This window comes from Manis javanica, chromosome 2 (assembly GCF_040802235.1).
Source record: "Manis javanica isolate MJ-LG chromosome 2, MJ_LKY, whole genome shotgun sequence".
Lineage (NCBI taxonomy): Eukaryota > Metazoa > Chordata > Mammalia > Pholidota > Manidae > Manis > Manis javanica.
Window position 1 is genome coordinate 85928069 of NC_133157.1, and position 16157 is coordinate 85944225.

The 16157-nt window shown below is 41.2% G+C and overlaps 1 protein-coding gene across 3 annotated transcripts in view; it reads left to right on the forward strand.

Moving 5' to 3' along the window:
* The window catches only part of HABP4 (hyaluronan binding protein 4), a 49596-nt gene that overhangs the window by 25154 nt on the left and 8285 nt on the right, over window positions 1–16157 (forward strand). For all 3 annotated transcript variants that reach the window (XM_036991237.2, XM_036991238.2, XM_036991236.2), the window contains one exon: window positions 3446–3529. In XM_036991237.2, coding sequence (XP_036847132.1) covers window positions 3446–3529 — 84 coding nt within the window. The remainder of the gene's footprint in view (window positions 1–3445; window positions 3530–16157) is intronic.

Consider the following 16157-nt stretch of genomic DNA (forward strand, 5'->3'; position numbering starts at 1 on the left):
TGATCTCTATTTTGGTGTGTTCATTGATCCATTGATTATTTAGTAGCATGTTGTTAAGCCTCCATGTGTTTGTGAGCCTTTTTGTTTTCTTTGTAGAATTTATTTCTACTTTTATACCTTTTTGGTCTGAAAAAATGGTTGGTAGAATTTCAATATTTTGGAATTTACTGAGGCTCTTTTTGTGAGCTAGTATGTGGTCTGTTCTGGAGAATGTTCCATGTGCACTTGAGAAGAATGTATATCCTGTTGCTTTTGGATGTAGAGTTCTATAGATGTCTATTAGGTCCATCTGTTCTAGGGTGTTGTTCAGTGCCTCTGTGTCCTTACTTGTTTTCTGCCTGGTGGATCTATCCTTCGGGGTGAGTGGTGTGTTGAAGTCTCCTAAAATGAATGCATTGCAGTCTATTTCCCTCTTTAGTTCTGTTAGTATTCGCTTCACATATGCTGGTGCTCCTGTATTGGGTGCATATATATTTAGAATGGTTATATCCTCTTGTTGGACTGAGCCCTTTATCATTATGTAGTGTCCTTCTTTATCTCTTGTTGCTTTCTTTGTTTTGAAGTCTATTTTGTCTGATATTAGTACTGCAACCCCTGCTTTCTTCTCACTGTTTGCCTGAAATATGTTTTTCCATCCCTTGACTTTTAGTCTATGCTTATCTTTGGGTTTAAGGTGAGTTTCTTGTAAGCCGCATATAGATGGGTCTTGCTTTTTTATCCATTCTATTACTCTGTGTCTTTTGATTGGTGCATTAAGTCCATTTACATTTAGGGTGACTATTGAGAGATATGTACTTATTGCCGTTGCAGTCTTTAGGTTCGTGGTTATCAAAGGTTCAAGGTTAGCTTCTTTAGTATCTTACTGCCTAACTTAGCTCACTTATTGAGCTGTTATATACACTGTCTGGGATTCTTTTCTTCTCTCCCTTCTTATTCCTCCTCCTCCATTCTTCATATGTTGGGTGTTTTGTTCTGTGCTCTTTTTAGGGGTGCTCCCATTTAGAGCAGTCCCTGTAGGATGCCCTGTAGAGGTGGTTTGTGGCAAGCAAATTCCCTCAGCTTTTGCTTGTCTGGAAATTGTTTAATCCCGCCATCATATTTAAATGATAGTCGTGCTGGATACAGTATCCTTGGTTCAAGGCCCTTCTGTTTCATTGCATTAAGTATATCATGCCATTCTCTTCTGGCCTGTAGGGTTTCTGTCGAGAAGTCTGATGTTAGCCTGATGGCTTTTCCTTTATAGGTGACCTTTTTCTCTCTAGCTGCCTTTAAAACTCTTTCCTTGTCCTTGATCCTTGCCAGTTTAATTACTGTGTGTCTTGGTGTTGTTCTCCTTGGATCCTTTCTGTTGGGGGTTCTGTGTAATTCCATGGTCTGTTCGATTATTTCCTCCCCCAGTTTGGGGAAGTTTTCAGCAATTATTTCCTCAAAGAGACTTTCTATCCCTTTTCCTCTTTCTTCTTCTTCTGGTATCCCTATAATACGAATATTATTCCTTTTGGCTTGGTCACATAGTTCTCTTAGTGTTGTTTCATTCCTGGATATCCTTTTCTCTCTCTCTATGTCAGCTTCTATACGTTCCTGTTCTCTGGCTTCTATTCCTTCAATGGCCTCTTGCATCTTTTCCATTCTGCTTATAAATCCTTCCAGGGATTGTTTCACTTCTGTGATCTCCTTCCTGACATCTGTGATCTCCCTCCGGACTTCATCCCACTGCTCTTGCATTTTTCTCTGCATCTCATCCCATTGCTCTTGCATTTTTCTCTGCATCTCTGTCAGCATGTTCATGATTTTTATTTTGAATTCTTTTTCAGGAGGACTGGTTAGGTCTGTCTCCTTCTCAGGTGTTGTCTCTGTGATCTTTGTCTGCCTGTAGTTTTGTCTTTTCATGGTGATAGAGATAGTGTGCAGAGCTGGTACAAGTGACCGCTGGAAGAGCTTCCCTTCTTGTTGGTTTGTGGCCTTCCTCACCTGGGAGAATAGCGACCTCTAGTGGCTTGTGCTGGGCAGCTGTGTGCAGACAGAGCTTCTCTTTCCTGCCCTGTTGCTATGGGGTTTATCTCTGCTGTTGCTCTGGGCGTGGCCTGGCTGGGGTTGTTCCTCCAAAATGGTGGAGCCCGGTTGGAGGGGGAGCGGCTGGGAGGCTATTTATCTCCATAAGGGGCCTCTGTGCTCCCTGCTGCCCAGGGGGTTAGAGTGCCCAGAGATCCCCAGATTCCCTGCCTCTGGTCTAAGTGACCTGTCCTGCCCCTTTAAGACTTCTAAAAAGCACTCTCCAAACCAAAACAGCAACAGCAACAATGAGAGAGGGAACAGAAAAAAAAAAAAAAAAAAAGGAAAAAACACGTGATTTTTTTTTTTTGTCCTCAGGCGCCGGTCCCAGGCACCCGCTCACTGGTCCTGCTGCCCTGGCTCCCTAGCACCAGGGTCCCTGTCCCTTCAAGGCTTCCAAAAAGCACTCGCCCACTGGTCCCGCAGGGAAAAACGCGCAATATTCTTTGTCCTCAGGCGCCGGTCCCAGGCACCCGCTCACCAGTCCCGCCGCCGTGCCTCCCTAGCACCAGGGTCCCTGTCCCTTTAAGGCTTCCAAAAAGCACTCGCCAAAAAGAGGAAAAAAAAGGGGAAAAACGCGCGATTTCCTCCGTCCTCAGGTGCCGGTCTCAGGCACCCGCCCACCGGTCCTGCAGGGAAAAACGCGGGATATTCTTTGTCCTCAGGCGCCGGTCCTAGGCACCCTCTCACCAGTCCCACCGCACTGCCTCCCTAGCACCGGGGTCCCTGTCCCTTTAAGGCTTCCAAAAAGCACTCGCCAAAAAGAGGGAAAAAAAGGGGAAGAACACGCGATTTCCTCTGTCCTCAAGTGCCGGTCTCAGGCACCTGTCCACTGGTACCGCAGGGAAAAATGCGGGATATTCTTTGTCCTCAGGCGCCGGTCCCAGGCACCCGCTCACCAGTCCCGCCACCCTGCCTCCCTAGCACTGGGGTCCCTGTCCCTTTAAGGCTTCCAAAAAGCACTCGCCAAAAAAAAAAAAAAAAAAAACCCGCTCCGGTTTCTTTCCACCCGCCGGGAGCCGGGGGGAGGGGCGCTCGGGTCCCGCCGGGCCAGGGCTTGTATCTTACCCCCTTCGCAAGGCGCTGGGTTCTTGCAGGTGTGGATGTGGTCTGGATGTTGTCGTGTTTCCTGTGGTCTCTATTTTAGGAAGATTTTTCTTTGTTATATTTTCATAGCTCTATGTGTTTTTGGGAGGAGATTTCCACTGCTCTACTCACGCCGCCATCTTGGCTCCGCCCTGTTTTAATTTTGATTATGGGTCACCTGTATGTGTATGTAATTCCTTCAAGGATATTTACTTAAGAAAAAGGACATTGAGATGCATGTTTTCCTACCTGGACCCTATGAGGACACTGATGGGAACCTGTGCTTCTCGCTCTCACTGCTTTTCAGTGCCATGGAGCAGATAGTGCCGATGGAGGAGACCACAGCCGTGGACGAGTCCCCGGGCCCCCTGGATGAGGAGTCTCCAGCCAAGTGAGTGTTGCATTCATTTTCGCCATTGAATTGTTAACTCTTTCTCCTAAGATTCCTAAGAGCTCCTCACAGAAAGTTCAGCCTTTTGTCGTAACACAGAGTGATGTATTAATGAATATCTGATCTAATCATTCAAATAACTTAATGACTATTAAGGTTAGTTATTGAGTTAAATTCAAATATTCTGCCCTGTGCCCATGCCCCCTGTGGCCGTGTCTCTCATCAGGACTGTCTCTTGCCCTTACTGTTGGCCTAGCCTCCCTATTTGCTTTGAGAGATTTGGGTCCCTCGCACACGGCTAGCACCCTGGGCTGGTCTCTGAACAGCCAAGCCCCCTGGCTCTTACCTGCCTCCTGCATGACCACTGAGCAGGGCTGGCAGGAGCCCTGCTGGGTCTGGGCCCCAGGACTCTGCTGTGAGCCCTCAGGATGCCCAGCAGTCCCCACTCTCGGCCTCACTCCTCCCCATCCCCTGCCATGTCGCCTCGAAGCCCTCGTGCTGCGCCTGCTCCCCCACAGCACTTCCCTTCCCCCATGCCCCTCTGCACCTGTCTACATTTTCTGGGTGCAGCTTTGCATCCTGTGTCACAGAGACATTGGGAGCCCAAGATGGGACTTGGTCATTTCCTGTCCCCAGAGGTACAAACCTGCCGGCACCTGCAGTCCCGGGAGGTGAGGCCTGCCTTCCCGGCCCTCAGCAGGCATGGTCCTGTGTCCTGCGGCCCTCACTCTGGCTCCCCCCTTCATGCCTTCCTCCCAGCCTGGCCTTCAGGCAGCATTTGGAGCCTGCGCAGGCTCTCCCCTCAACCCCGCTCCCCCTTACCGTGTTCTCACTGGGCCGCCTTGTCCAGGGAGTCAGACGCCCTTTCTGCATTTCCTCCCCTGCCTGGCCCCCACACCCCCGGACTCCCGTGTTCAGGTCTGCACCTTTCTGCACCCCTCAGAGCTTTGGACTGTTCATTTCTCCCTAAACACCCCACCCATTGGCTTCTGTGCCCTCCCTGTGCTTCTGGCCTTCCTCTGGCCTCTCAGCTCCTCTGCACACTAATACTTCTTTCTGGTCTTTTTAAATGTGCAGCTCCTCAGACTCTGCCTCAGGCCCTCTTCTCTTTCCCTGGTATCTCTTTATAGGGTCTGATTGACCCTGAAACTTGAATTGTCATTTGCACGCTGACTCCAGAATGTTTGCTTCCAGCTCCAGCCTTCACCATAGGCTCCAGGGCTGTGTGTCCATCTGCCCACTGGGCACCTCCCTGGACATGCCAAATGCTCCTGGTGCTCAGGGCGCCCACCCAGAACCGGAGCTTCTCGCTGGGTGTCTCCACCAAGTAGAGCGACATCACCAGCCATCCAGCTGCACAAACCAGAAACCTAGAAGTCAGCCTGGAGACCTGCAGCTGCTTCTCCCCACAGCCAGTCTGTCACCCTGGCCTACTGATTTGTACCTTCCAGGGGCCGCGCCCTCCACTCCCCACCCTGCAGCTCCTGTCATCTCGTCTCTCACCATAGCTGCTAACAGCCAATTCTTACCTTGGGCCCACCCGTTGTACCCCGAGGTGTCTTTCACACTGGCATTGATCGTCATCCTCCACCCCTGGAGTCAACACCCTGGGGCCTTGCCATCCTTTTCCGGTCCTTGTGCTGACCCGCAGGGTCCATGGCCGTCCCAGTTTCTGTGCCTTCTCCGGGTTACGGTGGCTGTGCTTCTGTTCTCAGGCCTCCTTTCCCAGCCCTCCGTCACGCTGCCGTAGGCCTGTTGCAGGTGCCATGACCTCCTTTGTGTGTGTCTTCTCCACACCCTCACCCTGTTCTTCCTTCTGCCAAGAGCAGGGTGTCTGTTGGTTACAAGCACAGCCCCTAAGCCAGTATGCTGGGTTCACATTCCAGCTCTGCCACCTACTGGCTTGGGCAAATTAATCTCTCTGTGCCTCGGTTTTCTTCATCTGTAAAAAGGGAATAATAATAGTACCTCCAGTAGAGGGTTGTGACGGATCGGTTAGGGTGTGTGTGTGACATGGAGTGGGGCCTGGCATGTAGTTAGTGCCTTATAAACATTTAATCATGTGTCGAGATGCTACATGATTGGTGATTACAAAAGCTGTTGAATTACTACTCAAAACAACTAAGAAATCTGTTTAAAGAAATATATGAACAGTTAATATGAATATTTAGACTGTTAAGGTGATAGATTAACAGTTTATAGGAATGTTGAGAAAGGGAGTTAGTTACCTTTAGGAAAAGTTATAACCTTTTTGAGTCAATAAGCCATTTATACAAGTTGAGGTAATATAAGGCAGAATAACAGAGGTAAATTATAGCATAATTTTAATCTATAGACTTGATTAAGGTACTCCTGCATTCATAATATAAGATAGTCTTTCAGTTAACCAGTCACTCTGAAAGAGAAAGCAATACATGGTGATCTGATGGCCTTGACCTGCCTCCAGTGTCCTGGCAGAGTGAGCCAGCATCCTCTCTCCTCTGCTGACTGTGGTGGTGGGCATTAGAATGGCAGGAGCTAAGCTGTTGAGGTTGCCCGAGATCCTGGTGGCTAACTGAGCTGAGAAGTTCATGTCTGTGCTGCCTTGTCCAACTTTGAAAGTATTACTAAAATTTCTAGAATGCAGTTATGGTTTTTTGATAATCTCAAAATTAGGCTCATATTTGAGAAATACATTTGATGATGGTGATGCTCTCTGAGCTCAAGCTTTCAGCATTCAGCCAAAATGTATGTTCCGTGAACCTCTTGGTTTAAGCATCTTACTAGATGAATGTAATGTACGTCACTGTCGTCCAAACATACACCCCCCAAGAGCCACATATGTTGCTGGGTCCCTGCGCTGTGCCCTGCCTTCCTCCCGTCCCCCTCCTTGCCTTATAGAAGTAGTACGTTCCTTGTCACACTGTTCTCTGGGTGTGAGGATGCCTTTGACAACTTCCTGTGAGTATATTGCTTTAAGAATAAACCCAGCATTTGTGTGCCAGGAACTGCTCTAAGTGCTTCCCTTAGAGTCACTCATTCAACCTTCTGCCGCCCATGTGGAAGATGACACCATTACTCATACACTGAGAATGGTTGACTGACTTGCTAACGAGAGGCAGAGCCAGACTTTGAGCCAGATACCGCGGGACAGACATTCTTGCTCTTAACCACGGTGAGTGGTGGGATGGCTACAAGTGCCACTAGACTAAACTAACCTGCTGTTAAGAATGAAAAGGGGAAAAGATGCTGGTTCTTTGAGCAGGAGAAGAGTTCCTTCAGTAACACGGAACAACTCCCGCCCTCGAGAGAAAGAACCATGAAAAGAGCGTTGAGGAAGCACCGTTACAAAGTACCTGCAGTGAATGGTTTTCACTGGAGTTTGATTCCCAGTGTATTTCCTTAGACAGGGAAGATTGTTCTGCACTGTGTTGTCTTAAAGCAGGACAACACCTCTTTAAAATTTGTATAGCAAATTGTTAAGGAGTTCAAAGTGCATCATGAAATGCACTTCCCATTCAGTACCTTTGAAGGAAGTAGGAGGTAATTATTTACATGGTAGGTTAAATCTACTTGCCTCACCTAAGGATCCAGTTAGTAAACATTTATTTTTAGGACCAACTTTCCTTGATTCACTGCACCCTTTCATATATTCAGGTGAAAAGGTATTGCCTGAATGGAAATTTGGACCATTGAATTGACGTTTTGTTTATTTCCTCTGTCCATATCTTGTGTGTCTTCCATCTAAGCATATTCTCTAAAGAGCACAAGAAGTTGAATGTGGCCTTTGGAGATAGAATGACTGGTTGTGAAATTTGGCTCTTTTATTTGTTAGCTATATGACCTCTCCCAGCCTCTATTTCCTTCCTATGAAATGGAACTGTTAATTGGCTCTAACCTGGGGCATCAATTATCACGAGCAAATTAACATAAAGCACTTTGAGTAGCATCTGGTACCTCACAGGCTTACTAGGAAAGCACAAATATGAGCATTGTTATCCATTTATTTCTAAATAAAGGTAACTTGTTAAAACAGTTCTGTTTCTTCTGTAATTTCACCCATTTAGAAACAGATGTATGACTATCAAATTTGCATGCAGCATTTTTCACATTACAAGTCATAGATTTGACCACCTAATACCTATTAGCAGCTCAGATGGAAAATTCTGCCCTGAGACTTTTGATAAGAAACCAAGAACTGAGAAGGTTTTTGAATTACTCAAAAGGAGGGTGTTAAAATTTAGAGTGATAGGAATTGTAATGCCTTTATAACTTAGAATTATACCTGCATTCATCTTTCATGGAACTGAGGGATCAGTTATATAACTTCCTATTGAATATCCAGTCTTTGCTAAAACTGCCAGTAAAAACTGCATTCAGTGCTAATTCAAATGAAATGGAATCTTCCTCACAGAACTGCCATAGAACGTGTAATAATTTTTGCTCTGTGGGGAGTAAGGTTGAGGATCCTGTCCGTGGTGATTTTAGACTGCCCCCACCTGGCTTGTGGCAGCGCAGGTGATGCAGGAGAAAGCATGGAGCTGCTGTACGTCCACGGTAGGAGGAGGTGCCCTGAGTGAACTTTCAAGGAGGGTCTCACTTGTAGCAAATACTCTATTCTGAACTCCACTGTCTGCTTTACTTTGGGTGTCTGTGTAGCACTTCAAGGCTACATTTCTCACATGCCTTGGGCTTGTTTGTTCTGGTTTTTTACATGTAGATAGGATATTCTTTATGACAAGTAGGGTACTTTGTGGTTTTAACTCAAAAGTATTCTTACGAAACTTTTTGGAATTTATCAACTTCTATTAGGCTCTCTTAGTTATGAAAGAATTCCCAAATGCATAGCTTGAGTTCTAGAAAAGTGTCGAAATATAACTAGATTATATTCTATAATCAGAATATCATCATAGAAACCAGTTCTGCTGATTTCCTAATTCTGTCACAAATAGACTAAAGAACCTTTGATTCCTTAATACTTCTTTCTTTTTAGCTCTATATTAAAAGATTATATTATTGAAAAATGTATATAAAATAAGAATAGCATAATGAACCTCCATGTAAGTTATTAGTTTAAACTATCAAATCATGGCCATTCTTGTTTCAAATGTTTTTCTACCCACTTCCTCTTCCCTTAGGATATCATATGTCATCCAGAAGTGTTTCAGAATATGATATCTAAGACAGTCTTTTGAAAAACAACTGGAATACTATTACCCCATTCAAAAATTTTAACAGTTCCTTACTATCACCAAATATTTAGGCAGCTTGTCAGTTTCCCTTATTATCTCAAAAACTCTTTTTAAAACAACTTATTTGTTTGAATTAATGAAATATACATCTCAATTGGTATGGCTCATCTCTTTTTAGAAGTTTTATTGAAACATGATTCACATCCAGAAGGTGACACATAATTAGTTTCATGAGCTTTGATATCCACATACACTTAGGACACCATTACCACAATCAAAATAATGAGCACACCCATCAACCAAAGAGTTTCCTTCTGTTGCTTTATAATCCCTCCCTTCTCCTCTTTATCCCCAGGCAACCGCTGTCCCTTTTTGTTTGTCAGTAAAGATGAGTTCGCAGTTGCTATAGTTTTATATAAATGGAATCATGCAGCACGTTTCTTGATCTGCATTCTTTCCCTGAGATACTGATTTTGAGATTCATCTGTTGCTACATGTGACAGTAATTCATTCCTGTTTTATGGTTAAGCAATATTCCACAGTACTCACAGGCCAGTTTATTTGTCTGTTTACCTGAAGATGGTCACTTGGGTTATTTCCAGTTTTCTATTACAAATAAAGCTCCTGTGAACTTTTTTGTTGTTGTTGTTATCATTAATCTACAATTACAGGAAGAACATTATGTTTACTAGCTCCCCCCTTCACCAAGTCCCCCTCCCCAAACCCCATTACAGTCACTGTCCATCAGCATAGTAAGATGTAGAATCACTACTTGTCTTCTCTGTGTTGCACAGCCCTCCCCATGCCTGCCCCCCCACATTATACATGCTAATCGTAATGCCCCCTTTCTTTTTCCCCACCCTTATCCCTCCCTTCCCAGTCCCTTTCCCTTTTGTAGCTGTTAGTCTGTTCTTGGGTTCTGTGATTCTGCTGCTGTTTTGTTCCTTCAGTTTTTCTTTGTTCTTATACTCCACATATGAATGAAATCATTTGGTATTTGTCTTTCTCCGCTTGGCTTATTTCACTGAGCATAGTACCCTCTAGCTCCATCCATGTTGTTGCAAATGGTACGATTTGTTTTCTTCTTATGGCTGAGTAATATTCCATTGTGTATATGTACATCTTCTTTATCCATTCATCTCCTGATGGTCACTTGGGTTGTTTCCATTTCTTGGCTATTGTAAATAGTGCTGTGATAAACATAGGGGTGCATCTGTCTTTTTCAAACTGGGCTGCTGTATTCTTAGGGTAAATTCCTAGAAGTGGAATTCCTGGGTCAAATGGTCTTTCTATTTTGAGCATTTTGAGGAACCTCCATACTGCTTTCCATAGTGGTTGAACTAATTTACATTACCACCAGCAGTGTAGGAGGGTTCCCCTTTCTCCACAACCCTGCCAACATTTGTTTTTGTTTGTCTTTTGGATGGTAGCCATCCTTACTGGTGTGAGGTGTTATATCATTATGGTTTTAATTTGCATTTCTCTGATAAGTAGAGATGTGGAGCATCTTTTCATGTGTCTCTTGGCTATCTGAATTTCTTCTTTGGAGAACTGTCTGTTCAGCTTCTCTGCCCACTTTTTAATTGGATTATTTGCTTTTTGTTTGTTGAGGTGCGTGAGCTCTTTATATATTTTGGATGTCAAGCCTTTATCGGATCTGTCATTTATGAATATATTCTCCCATACTGTAGGGTTCCTTTTTGTTCTATTGATGGTGTCCTTCACTGTACAGAAGCTTTTCAGCTTAATGTAGCCCCACTTGCTCATTTTTGCTGTTGTTTTCCTTGCCCGGGAAGATATGTTCATGAAGAAGTTGCTCATGTTTATGTCCAAGAGATTTTTGCCTATGTATTTTTCTAAGAGTTTTATGGTTTCATGACTTACATTCAGGTCTTTGATCCATTTTGAATTTACTTTTGTGTATGGGTTAGACAGTGATCCAGTTTCATTCTCTTATATGTAGCTGTCCAGTTTTGCCAGCACCAGCTGTTGAAGAGACTGTCATTTTCCCATTGTATGTCCATAGCTCCTTTATTGTATATTATTTGACCATATATGTTTGGGTTAATGTCTGGAGTCTCTATTCTGTTCCACTGGTCTGTGGCTCTGTTCTTGTGCCAGTACCAAATTATCTTGATTACTGTGGCTTTGTAGTAGAGCTTGAAGTTGGGCAGTGAGACCCCCCCCCCACTTTATTCTTCCTTCTCAGGATTGCTTTGGCTATTTGGGGTCTTCGGTGTTTCCATATGAATTTTTGAACTATTTGTTCCAGTTCATTGGAGAATACTGTTGGTAATTTGATAGGGATTGCATCAAATCTGTATATTGCTTTGGGCAGGATGGCCATTTTGACGATTTTAATTCTTCCTAGCCAAGAGCATGGGATGAGTTCCCATTTGTTAGTGTCCCCTTTAATTTCTCTTAGGAGTGTCTTATGGTTTTCAGGGTATAGGTCTTTCACTTCTTTGGTTAGGTTTATTCCTAAGTATTTTATTCTTTTTGATGCAACTGTGAATGGAATTGTTTTCTTGATTTCTCTTTCTATTGGTTCATTGTTGCTGTGAACTTTTTGTGTGTAAGTCTTTCTGTGGGTTCAGATTTTCATTTCTCCTGAGTGAGAGCAACTAGGACAGAGTGGTTGCATTATGGCACGTGCATATTAACTTCTTAAGAAACTGCCAAACTCATTTCCAAAGTGGTTGTTCTAGTGTTTATAATTTTTAGCTATTAAAATAGATGTGTATCTCATTGCAGTTTTAACTTGCATTTCCCTATTGACTAATGATCTTGAGCATCTTTTCATGGGCTATTTGCCATCTGTATGTCTTTAATAATATACACAGTCTATCGAAATTGTTTTCCCACTTTATAATTGCTTATCACTCTGTTTCCACAGTTCCTCACATATTCTAGATTCAAGTCCTCTATCAGATACAGGATTTAAGATATTTTCTCCCAATATGTGGCCCATAATTACATTTTCTTGACAGTTTCTCTTGAAGAACAGAAGTTTTTTATTTTGATGAAGTGCAGTTTGTCAATTTTTTTCTTTTATACCTCATGCTTTTGGAAATCTTTGAACCTGGTATCGCAAAGGTTTTCTGTAAGTTTTATAATTTGGGGTTTTATATTTAGGTCGATGATCTATTTTTGACAAATTAATTCATATTTATATGATCCATTTTGATTTTTGTATGTAGTGTGAGGTATAGATAGAAGTTCCCTTTTTTTTTGCATATGCAAATCTAGTTGTCCCAGCATGTGGAACACTATTGTTGAAAATTAGTTGCCCATGTATGTGTGGGCCTGTTTCTGTACTCTCTATTCTGTTCATTAGTCTATCTTACAGTAATATCACACTATATTGATTACCCTTAAGTCACTTTTAATCTCTGTGTCTTTTCTTTTTCTTGTAATTTGTCTGTCAAAGAAACCAGGTCATATGCCCAAAGAGTTTCCCAGAGTTGGAATTTTACTGCGGACAGCAGATTACTGGTAAATAGTTAACATCTGGCTGTCTGAGGAAAAAAGCCTTGACCTGTTGCACTTGCTGGTTTCTGTGATATAAATATTCCCACCATGGCTGATTTAAAACTACCACTATGACATCACTGAATGCCAATTTGGAAAGAGATGTGCAATAGTACACTATTATGTAGTATTTCTATATACAACAGGCATAACTAACCCAAGAGCATAGACAAAGGTAAAATGTAGTGAAATAATTTGGGAATAATGAGTTGTATTTGTTACCTTTGAAACAAAAGTTTATGTATTTAATTTTTAACAATGACCATTTAACAGCCAGCTTACAAAATTCCTGAAAATTTAGCAATGGGCTGTTACAACTTGATGCAAGCCAGTTCCAGCACAACCTTGCTTATAGGGTAGTTGAACATGTTTTTCTCTGTCCCTTATATTTCTGTGTTTCCTGAAAATTAATAGAGAAATGCAGAGGTTTGATCAAATTCAGGTTCAGCTTTTCTTGCATGATTATTTCATAGGTTGCGGAAGGCCACTGATCATCCTTGCCTTTATCCATTAATTCATTAGGGCTGCAAATAGGTGATAGTTCTAATTCTGTCATTCTTTCTTCATTTGTTATCTGGGATTATAGGTAAAGAAAATCTTACCTAGAACTAGTCCATTACACTGGGGTATCAATTCATTTAGGAAATGCAGGCTAAATAAAAGGCATTTATTGCTTACCTTTCATTTATCCATTTTTCAGAGTAATGAGTTAGCTTTCTAGCACACTTCAGAGGTGCCAATGACTTTTTTGATTTGATGTGTTTAGATCCACTGAGATTTTATTCTTATGAGTGCTTAACCTGACCCAATTTTTTTGCTAGAAGTACCTCGTTCAGTTGATTTTGGATCCTTTACACAGACACTTAGTGGTTTTTGTTTCCTTGCTCCCTAGTAAGACACTTTGTTCCTGATTTTTCACCTGTACTTCCTACCCCATATTTCATACTTCACACCAAGTCATCTTCCCAAAATATATGCCTTTAACGGAATATGGTATTTAGAGACCATAGTTTGGACACAAGGGATGCTCACTGCTACTGGGTTCTTGATTGTTTCTAGGACATTCAAGTGGATGGAACTGAGTGCACACACACACAAATATTTTTAAGATAAAATATATTATGAGTTATTTCCATTTAAAATTTAGGACTGCAGGATTTTTAGCTAAACTTTCTCACAATTGTCTCTCTTTTTCTTTCATGTTCAAAATCCCAGTTATCAGTAATATTATTCTTTTGCCACAGACAGAACAGTCACAAATAACATTACCAACACTACCTCTGATAGTATGATTACTAAAAATGTATATATAGATGAGTAGTCAAATTCATATTTTAAAGGTACTTTACTTTCTTCTGATGGGTTATATCACCAACTTGATAAACATTTAAGTTAATGTGATTAATTTTGTTTTCAAATTTTAGAGATTAAGAATTTTAATTTAAATCTATTTTGTGCTTACATGAAACGTACATGTCTCCAAAGTTCAATCTGATATGATGTTTTCCAGCTTTCTTCTATCCCTGTTCTTTCCCTGGTTTATGTTACAGTTTAAGAAAATGAAATGTATATGAGTTTCCTCTGCTATCCAAAGTACAGTATTCCAATAAAACATTTTGTGAGCTGAAATAGCATAAAATGAGAAAGGAATTACCATTAATGTACATGGGCAAAAATTTTTGGGGGTTTCCCATTTCCCAAAAATAACCTCTCTTAGACTTTTCTGATACCATAGGACATGTCTTGCTAAGAGATGCACAAAATAAATCAAGGTAAAGCACAGATGCTCATAAACTCAATTCAAAGCTATGGCAGCTTGATACTGAAATGCTGAATACCATTCCCAGGGAAAGCGCTTGGTGGCGCCACTCTCACTGTCCGGGGTGCGTGCTGCTTCTACAGTGGCTCACGGCAAAACGGGTGCTGAATGCTGTTTTCACTTTTCACCTTTTTTGATAAAAGCAAAACTTCGGATTCTCTCTTTTGTAAAAAAGACTGCAAAAAAAGGAGGAACTACCTATATGTATTTGTAGGTCTGTATCTCTTAGGTGAATGGTAACATACATTCCACCTTGCTTTTCTATCAGTATATCTGAGGTGCTCTGTAGCAATATAGAGAGATATTCCTCATTACTTTTTAAGTTGCTTAATATTAATGTTTAACATTCATCATTCTTTTACCAAATTTCTCTCTAGATGAGTTTGGGTTTCCAGTATTTTGCTATTACAGAGTCCTAATGTCTTCCTATTTTTGCCAATATGTATTTGGGATATATTTTAGTATTAGTATTTTTCAACATTTTTTTATAAAAAATTTCAAATCCAGCAAAGTTTAAAGAATTTTACAACTATACCCACCACTTAAACTGATATAGAATTTTTGTGAAGCATATAAAAATAAGTGTATATTCTTTGTCTTGACAAATGCATATACTTGTGAAACCCAAACTCCTGTCAAGATACAGAACATTATCATCATCCCAGAAAGTTCTCTCTTGCTTCTTCAGAGGCAACCACTGCTTTGATGTTTTTTCTACCATCAGCTTAATATTTTAAAGTCATTTTACAAATGTGCCTATTTTGCATGCTCTATGATTAGGCTCACTCCTGATTTTGCTTGTATTTTTCATATCATTAACCTGTAATCTAGAACCTTGTTACATCTGCCCTTCAGTGGAGTATTATACATAGATTTGATTCCCTTCCCACTGTTTTCTTTTAAACTTTACTCAGATATAATTCCCATACTATACAATTCAGCCACTTAAATTGTACATTTCAAAGGTTTTTGACATATTACATTATTAATTTTTTAATTGTAAAATATATAACAACAATATTTGCCATTTTAACCATTCTTAAGTGTACAGTTTAATATGTATTAGTTATATTCATATTATATGCAACCATCACCAACCACCATCCAGCTCCAGAACTTTTCCATCATCATAAACAGAAACTCTGTACCCATGAAATAACTCCCCACTCCCCCACCCCTCAGCTCCTGGTAACTCCTCTTTTACTTTGTCTCTGTAGATTTGTCCGCTCTGGGTACTTCATAGTGAGGTGGAATATAATACTTGTCCTCTGGCTTATTTCACTCAGCATAATGTGTTCAGGTTCATCATCATAGGATGTACCAGTACTTCATTTATTTCTTTTTTGTATAGTATCTTTGGGGGGGGGCATAAAATACACATAAAGTTTACCATTTTAATCATTTTAAAATGTACAATTAAGTGACAGCCATTCAGTGTTTTGTAGCCATCACCATGATCTAGTTCCAGAACATTTTTAGCATCCAAGCACATTAAGCAGTCACTCCCCATCTCCTCCACCAGCCCCTGGCCACCACTAATCTGCTTTCTGTCTCTATGAATTTGCCTTTTCTGGATATTTCATATAAATGGAATCATACATAAGCATTTTGTGCCTGGCTTATTTCACTTAGCATAATGTTTTCAAAGTTTATTCATGTCATAACATGTATCAGTTCTCCCTTTCCTCTTACAGCCAAATAATATTCTGTAGTATAACTACACTATATTTTTTTATCCATTCATCAGCTGATGGGCATTTAAACTGTTTCCGCTTTTTGTGCATTAATAATAATACTGCTGTGAATAGCATTATTGAATACTTTTGCTATAACCATCATATAAGTCTTGTGTAAGTCTTCATGTGGGCATAAATTTTCATTTATCTTAAATATATACTGAGAAGTGACATTGCTAGTCAATTAGTAATTCTGTGTTTAAATTTTTGAGGAACTGTCAGACTTTTCCAAAGTGGTCACACCATTTCATATATCTACCAGCAATGTATGAGGTTCCCATTTCTCCACAGCCTCACCAGCAGTTGTTAAATGTCTATTTTATTATAACAATCCTAGTGAGTGTGGAGTGGTGTAAGTCGTTGTGGTTTTC